Raw genomic sequence first — 20,111 nt, 5'->3', positions numbered from 1 at the left:
CGGACCTGATCAGTCTGTGTGTATGGCACTGTAAGTCCTGCGCTATGTACACTGCACAGACTGGAAAAATCATTACATGGTGAGTGAGGTGCGAACAGATTTGCTAAACTTTTCGCACGGCGTACGCAGACTTACACGGGGTGGTTTTTCACTCTGTCTGGGCGGCGACTATCTTATCGCAAACCTCTGCAAATTCGCACAACACGGCCCAGATCTGAATTAGGCGTTTAACAGTTTTCTGCGCTGAATTAATTAACTTTAAAAACAAAAACATCAATTTAAGAACTGAGCACTGGAAACTGCAATAGTACATGATGTCGGAAATTCAGGAGCTGAGGTCTGTGTATCAGGTACAAGGGGTCATGGTGGTGGTATCGGCTGCTGTAACTATGCTACAGGCGTATTTGTGATGATGTCACAGAGAAGAGACAGATACCACCGCAGTGCATCATTGTAAATGTCGTTTTCACTAATGTTGTGGAAAACCGATGGGCATCCCTAGGCAGTGACTGGGAGGTGGCAAGTAGTGCATGCAAAAATGGTCCATACAGTGGGCGTTATGGGAGCGCTGGGGGCGTGTCAATTCCCAGACGCACAGCTGCAGGCGTAGGAGACCATGGTCAGATGGAGACACCGCACCTGCCGTAGAGCTGGGCCAAGCTTCGATGGCGCGTGTAGGGTTGCACATTTGACGGCACGGAAGTACACAAGGGGAGGAGTTTGCAGCTTCATTTGCATAACGCCGCTGGCGGGCGAAAGCCAATAGAGGCTGCTACGCGCGCTTTTGATGCAGATTCTCACACAGCTGCACTAGTTTGCAGATTGCGTTACCACAATTCTCTCTCTCTCTCGCTCCTCCGGCCCTGGTGTCACAGCAGCTTCTGCCCCTCACATACGTTTGTAAATAAATCATAAGGCACAGAGGAGGGACCTGGCTTATCTGGACATTTCCCTCAGTGCGGAGAGCTGCGTGGATGCAGCAAATTCTTTTATCAGACCTTCCACACCGAGCCAGCGGCTCTCAGACCTCTGTACGCCCAGAACACACATATATACACAAGCATACACAGCTGCTTTATTCTCCGCCTGACCCACCTGCCTGCATCGGCCCGTTATCACGCCACCGCATCAGACATTTAAGTCACAGATTTAAAACTGATGAGTATCTGAGCCTCAGTCCAAAGTGTTTTCTTCTTCTTTTTACATCACCAATTCCCTGCAAGAATAAGCCGCTGACATTTTTTTTTTTTTTTGGTGCAGTGCACGGTGTGCTGTGAATTCTTATTAGTCAGCCTTATGTGTGGTAGCAATAGAAAATGGATTTAGCAGCTCAGGTTAAACACACCAATATATAGTTGAGATGCTTCAAAAAGATCTTTATCGGATTGCAGGTAATACATTAAAGAGTCTGTGGACTTCACTGACATGCAAATTCTACACAGATAGCCGGTGCTTAAAATACAAATATAAAAAACAACATTTAATCCTGGAAGGCATTTTTTTGCATACAAATCCCATGTTTGTGGGTCTATGCAGGTGCAAGAGCCGTTCTGCACATGATCTATTTGATATCGCTCCCTGCCAGTTTGGTAGGGTGTGGAGCTGGCACCCAGCACTTCTTCAAAATAGGAGCACGTCGCCCTCTTTTTGTAGGTGTGACGGGCCGAGGTCTGCGTCGTCGGATGCAGACTTCCTAGATCTGCGCTTATGCAGCTTTCCAGTGCCTGAAATCATTGCGATCCGGGGCTGCATTGTCAGACGCAGGACTCGGATCTTGCAAATGCTGACAGGAGGCGTCTATCTTCTATAGAATTATAACGACACGGAATTGCACAGACGCTTCCTTACGGCTGTGCAATTCCTTCCAAACATGCATTAGGCCCTGTGCGCGTATGTACCGCGTGTGATTTTCATCGGGCTGGCTGGCGAAGCAGCTTGTTCAACCTTGCCGCTGATAGACAGTATAATCAGGGGGCCGAGCATCACTCGTCTGCCCCGGTAAATGTACAGTATTTTATATTGCTACAATAATCGAGACAGGAATAGAAAAATGTTGTAGCTTTAATAGCAAAATAAATATTTCCTTTTCTTTTATTAAATTGAATTTTTTTTTTCCTTTTTGATTGAGGCATCAAACTATGATGACTGCCATTTATATATGTATAAAAAAAAAGTCTGTGACCGAGTAATTCACGAGTGAAATGTCCCGTTATGAATTGATGACATAAATGAAACTTTGGACTCAAAGGAAATAGAGGAATCGGATATAACTGTTGCGAGCGAATTGCTCCATGAGGAAGACACATAATTGTTTCTCTTTCCCTTCCTCTTATTTTGCTCGTACTAATTAAGTCTGCCTCGATCTTCTGTAATCCCTTTCTAGTCCTAACACAAAGCTGATTCTGAAATCTTTGCTGAAGCATTTTAATTCCGTGTAATGTCACCAAGCTGTGCGGACTTACTGTAGCTGTGAGGAGGGATCGTCAGAGAAAGACAACATTCTGGCCCGTGTGTGGATGTGGCCCGTTTATTGCCTGGCATAGAAGCTTTGTAAATGTTCTCTAAACCTAGGGCTCTCATAATAACAATGGAAGTGTATTGGCCCATACACATACTCCGTAAATTAAATGCAATTTCCATTCCTTAACAGCAGTCATGCCTGTAAATGGTTGGTATATTTATTATGAATACAGTACACTTTGCTGCAGGGAAGCTCTTAGGACACACTTTGAACACCGCCCAGGGTGGAAAGGTGAAAGGGGGAGGGGGGGGAGGGCAAAATACTTGTGTCGTTTTTGGAACTCCCTGATGGTCTTCAAGGAGTTCCCAAAATCATGGAATCTCCCAGTCAGAAATGTAGAAATGGGGTGCAACCCCCTTTATCAAGTCAAGACCACAAAAGTATATTTTCTGGTGTTGGTTTGATTTAGGGAATTGCACCCCAAAACGTTGTCGCTACGCAATGCAACCCTATTTTGCAACTATGGCCGTCCCTGATGTGCTGTTCTTCATTATGGAACTATTAAGAATTTTATGGGCAGAGCACCAGGGCATATTGCAACTTTTATATACAGTGCAGGCATATATTGTGTAGATAGATAGATATACTTTTTATTTTATTTTATATGCATCTGATGTCTATTTGCGTAGCTTGGTGTCACATCCTGTTGTCAGGTTACTGCAGTGGCCCACCGTGTGTGTGGTTATTGGTCCTATGTAATTCAGCCCTTAGGGCCTTCCATTGAATGAGCAGATATTTTGTATTCAGCCCTCTGCATGTGACAGTTGTGTCTGACACCAGTCCAGGAAAGTGTGTGTGTGTGTGTGTGTGTGTGTGTGTGTGTGCGTGTGTGAGCGTGTGTGTGGTCGCCTCGCGTGCCATGTGTCTCCGAGTATTTATAGCCTCACCGTGCAATAGCTGGGAGCCATACTTCATATTGAGGAGGCTTTAATAAGATTGAACCAGCTGTCTGTTATTTCAAATCATGGCTAAACTCTCTTGTCTGAATCAATGCTTCCAGCGCGGTGTATAAATCTGTCTATTTATTGCTGTTATCAGGCGAACAGTTGTGTTGAGGCTTCCGCCTGAGCGTAACAGGAGCAGAATTCTTATCTTCCCGTATTCCTTGTGGAAGAAACTATTTCTATACTTTGGTTTGTCGTGTATGTCACCCCACTACTCAGTAATGAGTTTGGCCCCTACCACTGCATTCCCCAGTGGGCCCTTCATGCTCCAGTCCTGTTTCAATTAAGTTTCAGTAGAGAATTAAGTCCAACAGTCTCCGTCTGTAAAATAATAATAATAATAAGCAAACTGTTATAAACAGAGTAAAGTTACAATTAAAAGTATATACAGGTTGAGTATCCCATATCCAAATATTCCGAAATACGGAATATTCCGAAATACAGAATTTTTGGAGTGAGAGTGAGATAGTGAAACCTTTGTTTTCTGATGGCTCAATGTATACAAACTTTGTTTAATGCACAAAGTTATTAAAAATATTGTGTTAAATGACCTTCAGGCTGTGTGTATAAGGTGTATATGAAACATAAATGCATTCTGTGCTTAGATTTAGGTCCCATCACCATGATATCTCATTATGGTATGCAATTATTCCAAAATACGGAAAAATCCGATATCCAAAATACTTCTGGTCCCAAGCATTTTGGATAAGGGATACTCAACCTGTGTGTGTGTGTGTATATATATATATATATATATATATATATATATATATATATATATATATAGTTGGTGATTGTGTTAGAGTTTTATGGCTCCAAATGACACTTTTTTGGGGGCAATTTTTGGTTTTATACTGATCGTTATACTGAATTGTACTCAATACCCCCCATACTAGCACAGTGTTGTATATTTTCATATGTAGATGAACTGATCAATCGATGAATATGAATGATGTGTGGGTTATAGGAACTGCCTGATTCAGTATATACAGCCGATAATGTTACTGCGCAAAAGATGGACAAATCCGCTATTAGTATTTTTTCTCTCTAGATTTTTATATACTTTATCCAATATTGTGGAAATTCTCTGTGTAACTGATACACCCTGGGCCAGATGTACTAAGCCTTGAAAAGTGATAAATATCACGGTGATAAAGTACCAGCCAATCGGCTCCTAACTGTCATTTTTCAAACACAGTCAGTGACATGGTAGTTAGGAGCTGATTGGCTGGCCGTTTATCACTGTGAAATGTATCACTTTTCAGGCTTAGTACATCTCCCCCAGGGAGAGATGTATTAAGCCTTCCAGAAGACATTTGGAGAAACAGCCAAAAACAACCAATCAGGTTACAGCTATCATTTTATAGCATGTACTAGATAAATGATAGCCAAAAGCTGGTTGGTTGCCATGGGTGACACATTCATTTGTTCTGTTTAGACGGTTGATCTTCCCTTTAGTTTGTTAGCTATACTCTGGAGTACAGTTCTTGTACAAGTTCCCTTACTTTTGTATATTTATTATTTTTATACTATGTATTCAGTGTACACAGGCGATCCCCACGTTCACATCACCACCCCACTCAGGTAGAACCTGTAAATCCACTAGAGGCCGTACAGTATTATAATTTATCTAAGAGCCACAATGGAATGGACGCACAAGCATCTGTGTAAGAATGTTGATGTGTGTGTTTGCAATACTGAGTATCACTGTGAGATGAGGCCAAACTGGACGTTTTATAACTTGCAAAAGCAAAAAAAATCCTCCCTAAGCAGAAATCTGTATGTAATGTGTCTTTTATCCCCCGGTTCTCAGCGTTTATAACCGTGGCTCTCATATTAGAGAGTGCCGTGTAGATGAGACATACGAGGGTTCACAGACCCGTCCCTGCGTTATTTCATCAACACATATGAAAGGAGTGTATCAGTGATACATTATTATATGAGTTCTGACAGTTTTCCAGAGGAGGAATTATATTGCTTGGTGAGGCCGTGGTATCTAACGATGCATTCCCCAACATATGCGACTTATCCGGTTTCATTCTGTGCAAAGGGGTCATTCCAAGCGGTATTTAAATGATGCTGTTTTATGCCTCTATATGACTATCGCTTATAAATGACACAGTGTATTACGACGGGAAATAAGTCCAAGACTGGGCGGGGGAACCAATTCAATCTATAGGCCTAATTCAAGGTTGATTGCAAAACAAAACTTTCCTCTAATGGGCAAAACCATGTGCACTGCAGGAATGGGGGGGGGGGGGGGGGGCAGAAAATAACATGTTAACATGTGCAGAGAGAGTTAGATTTGGGTGAGTTATTTTGTTTCCGTGCAGGGTAAATACTGGCTGCTTTATTGTTACACTACAATTTAGATTTCAGTTTGAACACACCCCACCCAAATCTAATTCTCTCTGCACACGTTACATCTGCCCCACCTGCAGTGCACATGCTTTTGCCCATTAGAGGAAGCACTGTTGTAGTCGACACAATGGCTGCCGCTGTTGTGCGTAGCGTTATAATACTATTTTAAGTTTTGCAGAGGAGTTTAATTGGGCCGTGTTTGCTTCCTGTGTCTGGTTGCAACAAAATACATTGGCGTGCGGTTTTGTCCTGCTTTTGCACAGTCATAAAATAGACTTTGCTCTACAAACCACATTATATTCCTCAGCGTGCAACTCAATAAGTGCCACCTAGAGATGTGCAGTTCTCCTGAAATACGACCACACTTAAACTTAAAGGTTAGGAGTCAAATTGAGTCCCAGTTTGGGATGACCTTGGGTTTCCAGGTGGAACACAGTCCCGGCTTGGGTCTGTCTTCAGTTTGGAACTGGGATGTAAAAATCAAACTCGGTTTTGGATTGCTTGCAAACAGGTCCAAATTATATAATCTTAGCTTTTTTATCAATTTTTTAATTATGTACTGTATATTGAGTTTTAACGAATCTAAAACCGAACCACAAACTGAACCTAAACCAAAATATTTGAGGGTTGTTTTGCCAGAACCAAAACACGATGATGAATTAGAAACAAAACCAAAACTGAAACACCTCTACCGCCGCCTTGTTTGTTAGCCGGGCTCGTTGCTCCTATCAGCCTCACCAGAGATGGAGGGGCTTCAATCCGAACAGAATTGCTTTAGTTTACGTATTAATAAGACGCGCTTCAGCAAATGTAATGAGAACACAAATTATAGCCTGTAATTATCACTGTAAATATGAGGAATACAATACAGTTTTGTGGACTAATGATAATTGCAGCTTATTGCACAACGTGACAAATCAAACACTGATTTCATATTTCTTTGTTTTTTTTCCTTGATTTAGATCAGACTGAAGGATTCCACTGCCGGGAAGAATGCCGCATCCTTGGGCACTCTGACCGGTGTTGGATGCCCCGTGTCCCCATCCCAAGCCGCGCCAAGTCCCCGGAACACGGAAGAAATGTAATTGCTTTATCTATAGAAGCGACCACTGTGGACACTGAACCTTTCGAAGACTGTAACACAAAAAGAACTTTTGCAACGTTTGGCAAAGATGGCAATGAGCACACCGCTGATGACAGGGCTACTTTGAAAAGTAAAAGGACAGTGGACCTGTCAATATGCAGCCCAAAGGTAAATGGCGGTGTTCGTGAAGCGGGAAATGGCTGTGAAGCTATCAGCCCCATTACTTCCCCTCTGCATCTAAAGAGTCCTCTGCCAGCCAAATCCGCCGCAGCGTACAACATCATGAATTGCGCCGGGAACCGCGACATGGAGCAATTTGTAAGCAACGGCCCTTCCCGGCCTTCGGAAGCAGAGCCCAGGGGAGCGGACAGTGAAAACGTAATGAATGAAATCAATCCATTATTGCAAGAATGTCGAGAAAAGGACTCACTTGGTGTAAAGAGACTAAAGGACATTGTTCTCTAAGCACCAGACCTACCGTATGGTGAAAGAAGTGACTTGAAACATTACAGTTCATTTTTAATGGCTTACCAATGGTTCACAAACTGCTGTATTTAAAAGCTTTCCTAAATGTATTGTTTATAAATAAAGGCTATTGTTATGTGACAATCCTAAACTATTTAATATGTGGCAGGGGTGTTCCATCCTAGCAAGCAGACTAAATCACTATTGTTATTTTTTATTTTTTATTTTTATTTTTTCCAATCCCCTTGCTCTTAACATGGAACCTGTTATCATCAATGTACAAAGTATTATGTATGTATTAAGTATTTTGAATTTATATATTTTTATAAACATATATATCAAAATTATAATATAAATTAGCCTATTTGTACAGAAGAAAAAAAAAACAGAGGGGAAAAAAGAAATACTTTTGGATTTTCCAAAACCACTTTAAAAAAATAAATAAAAATTATTCGCTAAACGATTTTGTAGCGTAGTTAAGAATTCAGCCATTGGACGCGAATGGGCCATACTTTCACCTGAGGAGCTATAGACAGGCAGATGCTCAGCCTAATGATTTAATCCATGATAGTTTGCTCTATTGCTACGAACACCCCTGCACTCAAAGCCCTTTTGCAGTTACATGCTCTCTGTACTATTAATGTATTTGATATTTCAAATTTTGTCCAGTGATGGCAAAAGGCATTCGAGTAAAAATGGAAGAAAATGAAAGACGTAATTTGTAATCTTTTTTTTTCTTTTAATTATTATTATTATTATTATTACTATTATTAATAATATTTTAATGTATTCATTGCGAATACAGCATTTTTTCCTCTTCTGCATTTTACACTTGATAAATACAAAATATTCTTTTCTTTCATATCATTGTGAAAGCCAACAGGTTTTTGTTTTTTTGTTATGCATTTTATATTCACTCGGTGCAAGGTTATGGCATTTTTTTGGGTTATTTAATTACTATTTTCCAAAAAGAAAGAAAAAACCATTGGGAGGTTTTGTGAAAACACATCTTTTTATAGTCAGAGATTTTTCTCCACTTCATTTTCCCACAAGTCATGTTATTGTTCCCATTCAATGTCCAATTCAAGGTTCTAACTTTTATGCAAAATAATTTTTTTCCATTCCTATCTTCACACATTCATTGCTTCACTCAATCTGTTTTTTATCATTCTTTGTTCTCATTTTGTTCGCGGTAGATTCAATATATATTTAATATGTCATGTTTTCATGCCCAAGGATGAAATTATTTCTCAGATGTTCAGCTATACAAGTCTGTTTTTGACAATTGTAAATTATACAAAGGGTTTACACAATATTCTGTTTGTAAAATAGTCTTACAAGATAATGTTGCAGACCAATGTTACAAAAAAAATGATTCACTGACAAGAAGTGAAAAAAAAGAAGACAAAAAAAATTAAAAGGTTTTTAATTTCAAAATGGCGTCTTGGCCATGATTTTAGCTGCACTTTTTACAAGGTTGACCTTGTATTTATTCTTTTAATCTAAAAAAAAGCCCAGAAAATAAGTAACAGTTATAGTTGCAGAGTTTCTTCTTCTTTCAAGCCGATGTGTATGTTTTTGAATAAAGACTTATTTTTATGTCATTTATACAGCCCTATTTGATGCTGCTTGCTTTTGATGAAAGATGGGCAATATCCAGTTCAACTGATTCTGGAATATACAAGAATTTCAGAAATTCACAATTCCTAAAAAAATTTAAAAAAAGAAATAAACAAACAATACGGTACATATTGCTCCCACCTAGACAATCAGGCCAATCACAGCCCATTAAAAATAAATAAACCAATAAACAATGATCAAATATTATCATGTGTCTATGAACAGAACTTACAGCTGCCCCTACACTTTTTTTTCTGGGTTGTTCAATAAAAAAACATTGGAGAATGCTGCTATATGCGGTTATGACTTGGATGGTGTGCAGTGGTGTCCAGACGGAAAGGGGAAGGGTACAATGTAAAGTGATGCCCCCACAAAATTAGCCGAATGACTATAGCAATTGGTCCCAAAAGATCTCCTGATGATCCTGTGTGCAAGCTGTAATTATGACTGTTCCGATCTTTAGCGTCTGTCCTGTGCACGCTTGGTGCATGTACATCTTCCCTAGTTTTGCACAGTGGGAACTCACAATCTATTGAAGTCAACTGCTAATTTTTTTCCCCATTGCACAAATTGGCAGTATATTCAAATCCCCCTTTTTTGTATCGCTCAGCACTTTATTATAACTGAAACCTATTTTTGCATTTTTTGAAAACCCACTCCGATACAAAAATAGGTATCTTTGCATTTATCACCAACAATTAGTCAATTACCTAGTATTAAAGTCCTTATTATATTAGCAAAGTTAACACCAGTTAACTCCCACTCAAAAAAAAGAAAGGCAACAAACTTTTCATAAGTCAAAGCCTAAAGCAAATTCACCATGTCCTATGCACAATCATTTCAATGCATAAAGAACACTTGGCATCCTCCAATGTTGCTGCATTCCAAATGAAATACACAACCAGCTTAGCCATACAAAATCTGAAAAACTGAGAGAGAATGAAAATTCCCATCATACATTTCAAGAATGGGACTGTTTCTCACATGACATGCCTTCATCCATCATGCTTTCCACAAATGGTCCATCTTGAATGCCCTTCACAGACAATTCTACGCTTACCATAGCACTTGCTCATCACACCATTGAAACCAAATATGACGCTTCCTTTGCCTTCAAACCCATTTCCTTATTCTCAGTATCCTGAAGAAAAGAGAGAAAATAAAGATATTTTAAAAAACTGAATGTAACATAGTAACATAGTATCTAAGGTTGAAAAAAGACAATTGTCCATTGGGTTCAACCTATTTGTGGTCTCCAAGCTTTAAAGAGCAAATCCAAATATTGCGCTCATTAACTTAAAGTCAATTCAATTAGGAGCAAAGGGGGTGAGCTGCTGTTGCAACAATGGATAAATGCCAGCAATGACCCCTGAACTTGCTCCTACTCCTGGCCCAATTTCACACTGTACTCACAGAATTTTTGTACGCAAAAATCTAACAATAACAAATAATCTGCTGGTACAGCAATGAGGTGTAGAACCACACTTAATCGTGGGGGTGAGAACATCGACCCTAATTTAAATGACCCCAAAAGTTTTCAAACAACACTATCTTCTCACAGCATGTCTCACCTCTTTCATGCCCTGGTTAATATGAATTAATTTGTCAGGTCTTCTCAGCAGAAAGTCTGGCCCATGGAGGTTCTGGCTCAGAGAGGACTTGGAGAACCAATCTACTATAAATGAGACTATTAGTCCTGGTCATTAGAATGGCCACCCACTGCTGACACCAACGTCCTACTACAATGCTACCCAAGTGCTTGTTGCCTGTGACCATCCCGCTACAGCTTATAGTCAGTTGTTGGATTCCTGTTGCTCATTGTTGAGGGATTAGACGGGGCCAAAGCCAGAGCCCAGACCAAAGATTCAGCACATGATATGCAGTCAGCAATCACTATGTCGTCATTCATAATGCGGACACTAGAATGTTATGATATGTTGACATCTAACATGTCGACTGCTGCAAAATGTTATCATTTAGAAAATATCAATATATGACATGTCAATTAGTGAAAACATTGACATTAGCATTAGGGCTAGGCTGAAAGCTGCTGCCGACACTGCCACCATGAGAAAACAATGTCAGTGTTGACACGCTGCCTGTCAACATGTTGAAAATGTTGACTTTCTGCTACCAACATATGAATGCTGACTTAGCGAATGTGGAGACGATATATTTTCCCACAAGTCATGTTCTTGGGACATTCAAGGTTGAGAGGAATCCAAATTCTCGGGTAGACAGAGAGGAGTCAAAAGATGGATAATCCAAACCACAGTAATAAAAGAAGCCAGGAGTAACCAGGGCCATAGATAGAACCAGTGGGCCCAGGTGATACAGGGGACACGGCCAAATCTGATAGGTGTGGACATTCCACCAGTAGAAAAAAAGAAAACTACTATTCATGCTGTCATGGAGCAGAGACATGCACCAAAGAGGGGATAATCTCCTTCTCCAAAGCTCACTGGACCCCTTCATGCAGCGCAGTTCCCAGGTATGTAGTTCCCATCCCACCCTGTCGGCACCACTAGAAGTATCAGAACCAGAGTGGGAGTCAATCTATGAAAACTAAGGTAGAGTCAGAAACCAAGAACAACTAGATTAGAGTGTTGAACACAATAATCGGGCCATTACATTGTGCTTCTCTAGCCTTAATTACCTGCAGACTGCAGTGGTTCGGGAGCAGAGCCGGCCCTAAACAATATGATGCCCTAGGCAAGATTTTGGCTGGTGCCCCCTAGCACCGCCGCTAGTTCAGCAGGAGATGCCTGGCATGAGTCAGCTGGCAGCTCTGCTAATGTTGAGCGCCTTTTCTTTATAAAAATGCATCTTATTTGCATAACTATGTGGCTAGGATGCACAAGCAGCTCCTGCTGATTAAAATGATATGCAGCATGCCTATATTCTGTGGCTGTATCTGCATACGAAATGCTACATTACAGTGATTTTCAGGAATACACGTAGCATTTCGTATGCAGATACAGCCACAGTCACACACAGAATATAGGCATGCCGCATATCATTTTAATCAGCAGAAGCTGCTGGTGCCCCTAAGCATACCAAATGCCCTAGGCATATGCCTAGTTTGCCTATGCCTAAGGCCGGCTCTGTTCGGGAGTGACCGTGGCCAGGAAGTGCTACATATAAAACTTCCACTTTAAGCACAACGGAACTATATGGCCCAACTGGTTAATCAAAGAGGGCCAGTAAAGATGGCTTGACAGAGGCTGTGACCACACTGATCTTCTCACTGTTAAATCATTCACTCCTATCCTGAAAGCCTTAAAGAGAGATAAAGTGGAGAGATTAAGGGGGTCATTCCGAGTTGATCGCTAGCTGCCGTTGTTCGCAGTACTGCAATCAGGCTAAAAATCAGCATTTCTGCGCATGCGTATAGACCGCAATGCGCACACGTGATGTACGGGTACAAAGGCCTTTGTGGTTTTGCACAGGTTCTAGAGACGTTTTCATTCGCACTGGCAGCCGCAAGAAGATTGACAGGAAAGGGGCGTTTCTGGGTGTCAACTAACCGTTTTCAGGGAGTGCTTAGAAAAACGCAGGCGTGCCAGGGAAAATGCAGGTGTGGCTGGGCGGTATGCGACATCAAAGCCAACCCACCAACGTTAGAATCAACGCACATGAAGAGTAACTACAGGGCTGGTCTTGTTTTGCTCAAAATGTTTTTGCAGGCGCTCTGCTGCACAGGCGTTCGCACTTCTGCAAAGCGAAAATACACTCCCCGGTGGGAGGCGACAATGCGTTTGCACAGCTGCTAAAAACTGCTAGTGAGCGATCAACTCAGAATGACCCCCTAAGTACCAACCAACCAGCTCCTAATTGTCATTTTTCAAACATAGCTTGTAATATGACAGTTAGGAGCTGATTGTCTGGTACGTTATCTCCATCCACTTTATCTCCATCCAAGGCTTAGTACATAGACCCTATTATAGTATTGGGAAGAGTTCAAACAGCTCCATATTATATGTCAGCTCTGACTTCACCTACTTCACCATCCATATCCCATGACACAATTGACCTTGGAAATATGCCCTGAACCACTGTATTACTGCACAATAATTAATCCCATGTCTTAAATTCACCTTCATTTCCCCAGTTACACTGATAAAATGTGGTGGACCCAGCACATCTGCCTACCTCTTATCAATCCCAGGAGTAATGATCCTATCCTTGGGGGTAATTCCAAGTTGATGGCAGCAGGAAATTTTTTAGCAGTTGGGCAAAACCATGTGCACTGCAGGGGGGGCAGATATAACATTTGCAGAGAGAGATAGATTTGGGTGTGGTGAGTTCATTCTGCAATCTAAATTGCAGTGTAAAAATAAAACAGCCAGTATTTACCCTGCACAGAAACAATATAACCCACCCAAATCTAACTCTTGCTGCAAATGTTATATCTGCCCACCCTGCAGTACACATGGTTTTGCCCAACTGCTAAAAAATTTCCTGCTGCGATCAACTTGGAATTACCCCCTAGTTCCAAAATCTAACCCTTGTCACAAAAACAAATCCTTTGATTCTGATAACAAAATCCAATTCTGGTAACAAAATCCGATTCTGGCCACAAAATACAACATGTCCAGGAATGACTCTAGTAAAGTAACCTTGGTGGTCATTCCGAGTTGATCGCTCGCTAGCAGTTTTTAGCAGCCGTGCAAATGCTATGCCGCCTCCCACTGGGAGTGTATTTTAGCTTAGCAGAAGTGCGAACGAAGGGATCGCAGAGCGGCTACAAAATATTTTTTAAAATTTTTGTGCAGTTTCTGAGTAGCTTCAAACCTACTCAGCGCTTGCGATCACTTCAGACCGTTCAGTTCCTGATTTGACGTCACAAACACGCCCTGCGTTCGCCCAGCCATGCCTGCATTTATCCTGGCAAGCCTGCGTTTTAACGAACACTCCCTGAAAACGGTCAGTTGACACCCAGAAACGCCCACTTCATGTCAATCACTCTGCGGCTAGCAGTGCGACTGAAAAGCTTCGCTAGACCTTGTGTGAATCTACATCGTTCGTTGCATTAGTACGATGCACGTGCGCATTGTGCCGCATACGCATGCACAGAAGTGCCTTTTTTTTTGCCTCATCGCTGCAGAGCAAACGAAAGCAGCTAGCGATCAACTCGGAATGACCCCCCCTTATGCACTGACAACATTAGAGCCAACACCTTACCTGCATAAATTTAAATGGAATAAATTCTATGACCAAGAAGCTCATGGATAAAGAGTGGTTCTGTCTTTTGTCTTATATTGCACTAATGGAACCATGAAACATTTCGCTGCTTCCTTAATGTCAATATTACAGAAGAGTTCCCTGGACCAATGATAAAAAATATTCCAAACGCTATTGTAAAAAAAAAAAAAAAAAAGCTGACTTGATCCCCATATTACCTTCTTTGAAGGATCTGAAAGCTTCAAGGAAGGCACCAATCATCCAATCTGGCAATCCTCTGTCCACAAAAATCTTCCTACTCACGTTCTGTAAACACTGAATGGACATTAAACATGCCCTCTATATTCACTGTATGCTTTAAGTCACTGAATGGCCAAACCAAATGAAGGGTACAATACAGAACATATATCTTCACTAATCTCAACATCCTTTGGAAAGGACATATAATCATCTTGAATGTCCCAGTCTCTTTTTAATGGACCACACCAGGCAGGATGATATACAGCCATTCCAAAGGTGTAGGGTCAAAGGGGCCCTTCATTGATTTTTCAACCACCTCAGCATTATGTACAGTGTAGCTGACATCAGGTTCATGTGTTTTTTCCATTTCTTGGGCTACCTCAGATGGATTGAAAATCCCTCTGAAACCCCTGTTTATAATAACAATAACAATAATAATAATAATAACAATAATAATAATAATAATAATAATAATAATAATAATAATTATACCACCATATCCCTGTCTAGATATCTCATAAGCCAGGGGCATATTGTATCTATATTCAGTGGGGTCATGTCCTTCTCCTGCAGGTTCCCCATAACTGTCTTCTCATTTCGAAACATAAACAAGTGGGTGATCCCGATATAACTTGAGCATTTATATCTAATCTTGAGGGTCAGCACTTACATTCGCCATTGTTAAACTGCCGACATACCCTGTCTTTAGTCCTGCATCCTATACTTTAAGGTCCTGGGGAAATCAGTTGGAATGGAAACGCTTTGCATTAAATTCAAGTCTCATTTATAGGCTAGGCTCAAGTCTAGATTATCTCACCCCATTCCTTGTACTCAACTACTAATCACTTTGCAACAAGGCAAGAAAGCCACATAGGCCAGATGTTGTCCATATACCTGAAATGAGACAGTTTTCTAGTCTTTTCCACCAAAATTTTAGTCGAAATTGTGAAATAAATAAGACAATGGGGGAGATATATCATATCTAATATAGAGTGGAGAAGTGGACAAGTGAACGCTGCCCATAGCAAACCAGTCAACTTCAAATGCTAGCTCAAAGCTGATTGGTTGCTACAGGCACTTGTCCACTCCTCCCCTCTTAAGAAAGTATGATGCATTTCCCCCAAATTCCAAAATACCCTTTAAATGATTTTATAATGCTTCTTATCATCTTTTTTGCCTCTACCCTTTGTCACAATGGTGGTAAGGAAAATATTTCCAAGTATTGATCCCCCCAAATCTATGTGGATCCGGTATGATATATCGGCAGACGGGATGCCGGCTGTCGGTATAGCGACAGTGGCATCCCGTCTGCCAGAATCCCAGCAGCAAGTCCCCTTGTGGGCTCGCTATGTTTGCCACGCTTTGGGCTCGGTGGCGAGCTTTGCTTGCCACAAATTCTACTCCCACTCAGTTGGTGGTGTGGACCCACCAACCAAGTGGTAAATCCGGGCATGTGTCGGGATTCTGGCCGCCGGTATAATGTCGGTATCCTGAACAGCCGGCATTTTAACTGCATCCCATCTTTTTGCCCTCCTGCTTGGGTTAATCCCAAGCCTTCAAAATACACATAAAGCCTCTCCCTGAGGGAGTCAGATAATTGCCCAAATATCCTCAGACCCTCCCTGAGCTGCCACCCCACCACGTTTTCACTCCATCCATTACACCCATACGAACCAGTAGTGGCTCTTGCCACGGGCAAGCAGGCTTTTTGCCCGGGATGCCGCTGTCCTGAGGGCGTGGCCGCCACCTGACCCTCCCACTGGTGCCTTGCGGTGCGCTTGACGTCATCGTGCACCGCACGGCATTATGGGAGCGGCCGCAGATGCTAGAGGTCATAATAGACCTCTAGTGTCTGTGCAGTGTGCGGCGCTATGGGAGAGACGTCATGGTGTCTCTCCCATAGATCTGAGGAGCGGTGGCCGTAGACGGAGGACAGGAGCAGCGGTCGGGAAGCAGGAGCGGAATTGATGAATTTTTGTTATTATTTTTTTTTTATAAGCGCCGCTACTAGGGGCACAACAACTGAGGGCACAGCTACTGGGGGCACAACTACTGAGGGTACAGCTACTGGGGGCAAAACTATAGTGGCACAGCTACAGGGGGCAAAACTACAAGGGGCACAACTACTGAGGGCACAGCTACAAGGGGCAAAACTACAGGGGGCACAGCTACAGGGGGTAAAACTACTGGGGGCAAAGCTACTGAGGGCAAAACTATGGGGGCACAACTACGGAGGGCACAGCTATAGGGGGCAAATCTAATGGGAGCTCAGCTACAGGGGGCACAACTACAGGGGGCATAACTGTGGCCATGCCCCTTCCCTATGAAGTCACGCCCCTATTTTTGATGCGCACCTATGGCGCACTAACCCTGTTTTGCCTTTTAGGGGGAAGGACAATTTTAAAGTCATTGTCACTGAAAGTTCATGATATTTCTATGGTAAAATTCAGCTATAAATACTGTCAGAGGTATTAGGGAGAGGACTTATGAACATCTAAGATCAATCACTCTGGATGAAAGATTACTTAAAAAAAAGATAGCTTTAGAGAAAACGCCTTTCAAGTTTTGGAAATTGGCATTATTTTAGAAGTTGACGGCTTGTTGAGTGAACTTTATACCCACAAGATGGCTGACAGGAAATGGGCAGGGCAATTGGGAGCTGTAATCCTCTATCACAAATCAAATCTAGGGGGTATATTTACCAAGGTGTGAGTTTTGTTAGAAATGAAGATGTTGTCCATAGCAACCAATGGGATTCCACTTAACATTTATCTAACTGCTTCTAGAAGATAATAGCTAGAATCTGATGGGTTGCTATGGGCAACATCTCCACTTCTAAAAAAAACCCTCACACCTTTGTAAATATACTCCTGACATTTACATGTAGACTTTAAAAACACATTCTTTAGAATGAGGTATGCCACATATCCAAATCACTTAACAGCAACTAGACTAATAATAATAATAATAATAATAATAATAATAATTAACAACTGTTTTCTATTTATTTAATGATATCTATATTTAGGGGAAAGTATGGTGGCAAAGATAGGATGGCAAGAATTAGCACAATTCACAATAACAACCAACAACATGCATTGTAGGCGGATACCGTCCAAGGTGCACAACTCAACAAAGACCACAACAAAGGGTATCCACTTAGCTTTCTAACTTGACTACCCATCACTTTGGGTGATAACGTTGCCCCCATTAGGGTGGCCACACACTACCAGCCAACAAAGTTAGTGCACCCCAAAAAAAATAATTGCACCCGGACTGGTGATATGCCATTCTTTCCTGCCACAAAATAGCCAACCAACAAAAATGATAATTATATATACTATGCTCAACATGATATAAATTAGCTATAATTAGTCTGACCACCATAATACAAGTGATTAGTACCTGTCTTTAAGGTCTGAAGTTTGAAATGTGATTAATTTATTTGACAACAAAATGCCATAATTTTGTTGTATCGGAGGCAGACGTACAGTATTAGGCGTGTATGACAAATTACATTCATTCTTCAAAATAGGATACCTTTGGAGGTGACGAAGACAAACTGGGCAGAGCTAGGAGTATGGGTAGATTTTCAGAACATTAGTATGTTAGTAACGCACCGAATATTGAAGCACCTATCAGCTCCGCTTTTCATGTAGCCAGTCCGAACACTTACATAGCAGTTATTTGTATAAAGCATAGGTTCTCAAACTCCGTCCTCGTGACCCCAGGCACTTGATGTTTTCCTCAGAGAATTACAAGTGAAATAATTAGCATAATTTTTGGTCTATGTTAGATTGCAGTTTATTATAATTATTATGATTAGCAGTGCTTAATTCTTTAGAGTGTGCATCTGCATTTTCCTTTTTTCTGAGTGGTATGTAACACTCTTAACACATAACTTCTGATTCTTGTGTAACACTTACTAACACTTTTACCTCTCACTATTGTGATGCCTTGGGCCAGTTGGCCTTTGCTGACCTGGGGCCCCCGTGCCTTGGACCTGAACTTTAATGTTAGGGACCCATCAGATGAGGTCGCGGTTAGTGGGCCAATATTTTTGGCCAAAAATTATGCTATACTCCTCAATTTTGCTCTATGTTAGATTGCAGAGTTTATTATAATTATTCTGATTAGCAGTGCTTAGTACTATAGAGTGTGCATATGCATTTTATTTTTTCAGCTCCTGATATACCCCATTCCAAACAGAGAATATGCATGCCTGCACTGTCATTAACTCCTAATTTGCATTGATATCCAGGTGTGAATGGCTTCTGTATTCCTTATCAAAGTTTCCCCCTTTTAGTATACCACATTCAAACTACAGTAAGTTTACTTCTTTTCACATCTCAGCCTTCAAAAGTGTGGTCCTTTTGAGGTCAATCCAATTAGGTGTGAGTTGAGAGTTGGGAGATGTTTCATGAAACTCGCAGACATTCGCACAACTACATTCTCTGAAGAATTCTCCAAGCCAATAAAAAATTCCTATTTGCAGTACTCGCAGCGAAGGATAGTGAGTTGTCAGCCATTTGCGATGTGAGAGGAGTGCATGAAAAGTGGGATGACCTTACTGGACCCCCCAAAAAATTACCCTTTCATTTGCAGTATCATACAGAAGGCTGTTAGCGGTCATAAGGAAAGTACTGGAGATTTTTAAATGGTGTTAAATGGCTGATTTGCTCATTTAAAAAAAAGCAAAAAAATGATACAAAACCCAAATTCTTTTTATTTACTTTCATATCAAAAAAAGAAAAAGAAAAAAAAAAAAGTCGAAAGAAAGATACTTTAGGGGTATTTTGAGTTTGAGGTGAATTTAAAAAAATGAGACAAAATGTTAAAAAGCTAATTTTTTCAAAAGCATAAATAATCTAATTCAATTTGGGGTGTATAAAATTTGAGGTAATTTGAAGCCATTTTTTTTAAACATCCAAAAACGACATGTAATTATTGGACTAATTACGCTAATTGGAAACTTTCAATTGCCTAATTAATCAATGGGGGTTTGAGGGGTGTCTTAGGGGTTCTGCACAGTGTCCTATCATTTTACCCTTAAAATAAGGATTTTCCCTACCATCTCTCAGCCTCAGTGAGGTGCGAATGGAAAAATGTGAGTTTACTCAGGTTCAGTGTGAGTTTCTAATTGGATTGCAAAATGTGAATTTGCAGAGAAAACAGCAACTCTATTGACCCCTAGGTTCAGAATAGCCACGCCACCAATGAAACTATCCAGTCTGGGTTGCAACTTCTCAGCTGCTAGAAGTAAAAGAGATGCAGCATCCAGAGCCGTGGAGTCCCCAGCTGCAAGACAAACACCTCAGTCAGCCGAAGCTGCTAGACATGCAGCACCCAGAGCCATGGAGTCCCCAGCTGCAAGACAAACACCTCAGTCAGCCGATGCTGCTAGACATGCAGCATCCAGAGCCATGGAGTCCCCAGCTGTAAGACAAACACCTTAGTCAGCCGATGCTGCTAGACATGCAGCATCCAGAGCCATGGAGTCCCCAGCTGTAAGACAAACACCTCAGTCAGCCGATGCGGCTAGACATGCAGCATCCAGAGCCATGGAGTCCCCAGCTGTAAGACAAACACCTCAGTCAGCCGTTGCTGCTGGACATGCAGCATCCAGAGCCATGGAGTCCCCAGCTGTAAGACAAACACCTCAGTCAGCCGATGCTGCTAGACATGCAGCATC

The 20,111-nt window shown here is 41.4% G+C and overlaps 1 protein-coding gene across 3 annotated transcripts in view; it reads left to right on the top strand.

The window, feature by feature from the left end:
- The window catches only part of PCDH19 (protocadherin 19), a 200,101-nt gene extending 191,124 nt beyond the window's left edge, over nt 1–8,977 (top strand). For all 3 annotated transcript variants that reach the window (XM_063938366.1, XM_063938365.1, XM_063938364.1), the window contains one exon: nt 6,789–8,977. In XM_063938366.1, the coding sequence (XP_063794436.1) occupies nt 6,789–7,375 (587 nt within the window). In that variant the 3' untranslated portion in view covers nt 7,376–8,977. The remainder of the gene's footprint in view (nt 1–6,788) is intronic.
- The last annotated feature ends 11,134 nt before the right edge of the window (nt 8,978–20,111 follow it).

This window comes from Pseudophryne corroboree, chromosome 8 (assembly GCF_028390025.1).
Source record: "Pseudophryne corroboree isolate aPseCor3 chromosome 8, aPseCor3.hap2, whole genome shotgun sequence".
In the NCBI taxonomy this organism is placed as follows: domain Eukaryota; kingdom Metazoa; phylum Chordata; class Amphibia; order Anura; family Myobatrachidae; genus Pseudophryne; species Pseudophryne corroboree.
This window is presented reverse-complemented; position numbering and strand designations above follow the sequence as displayed.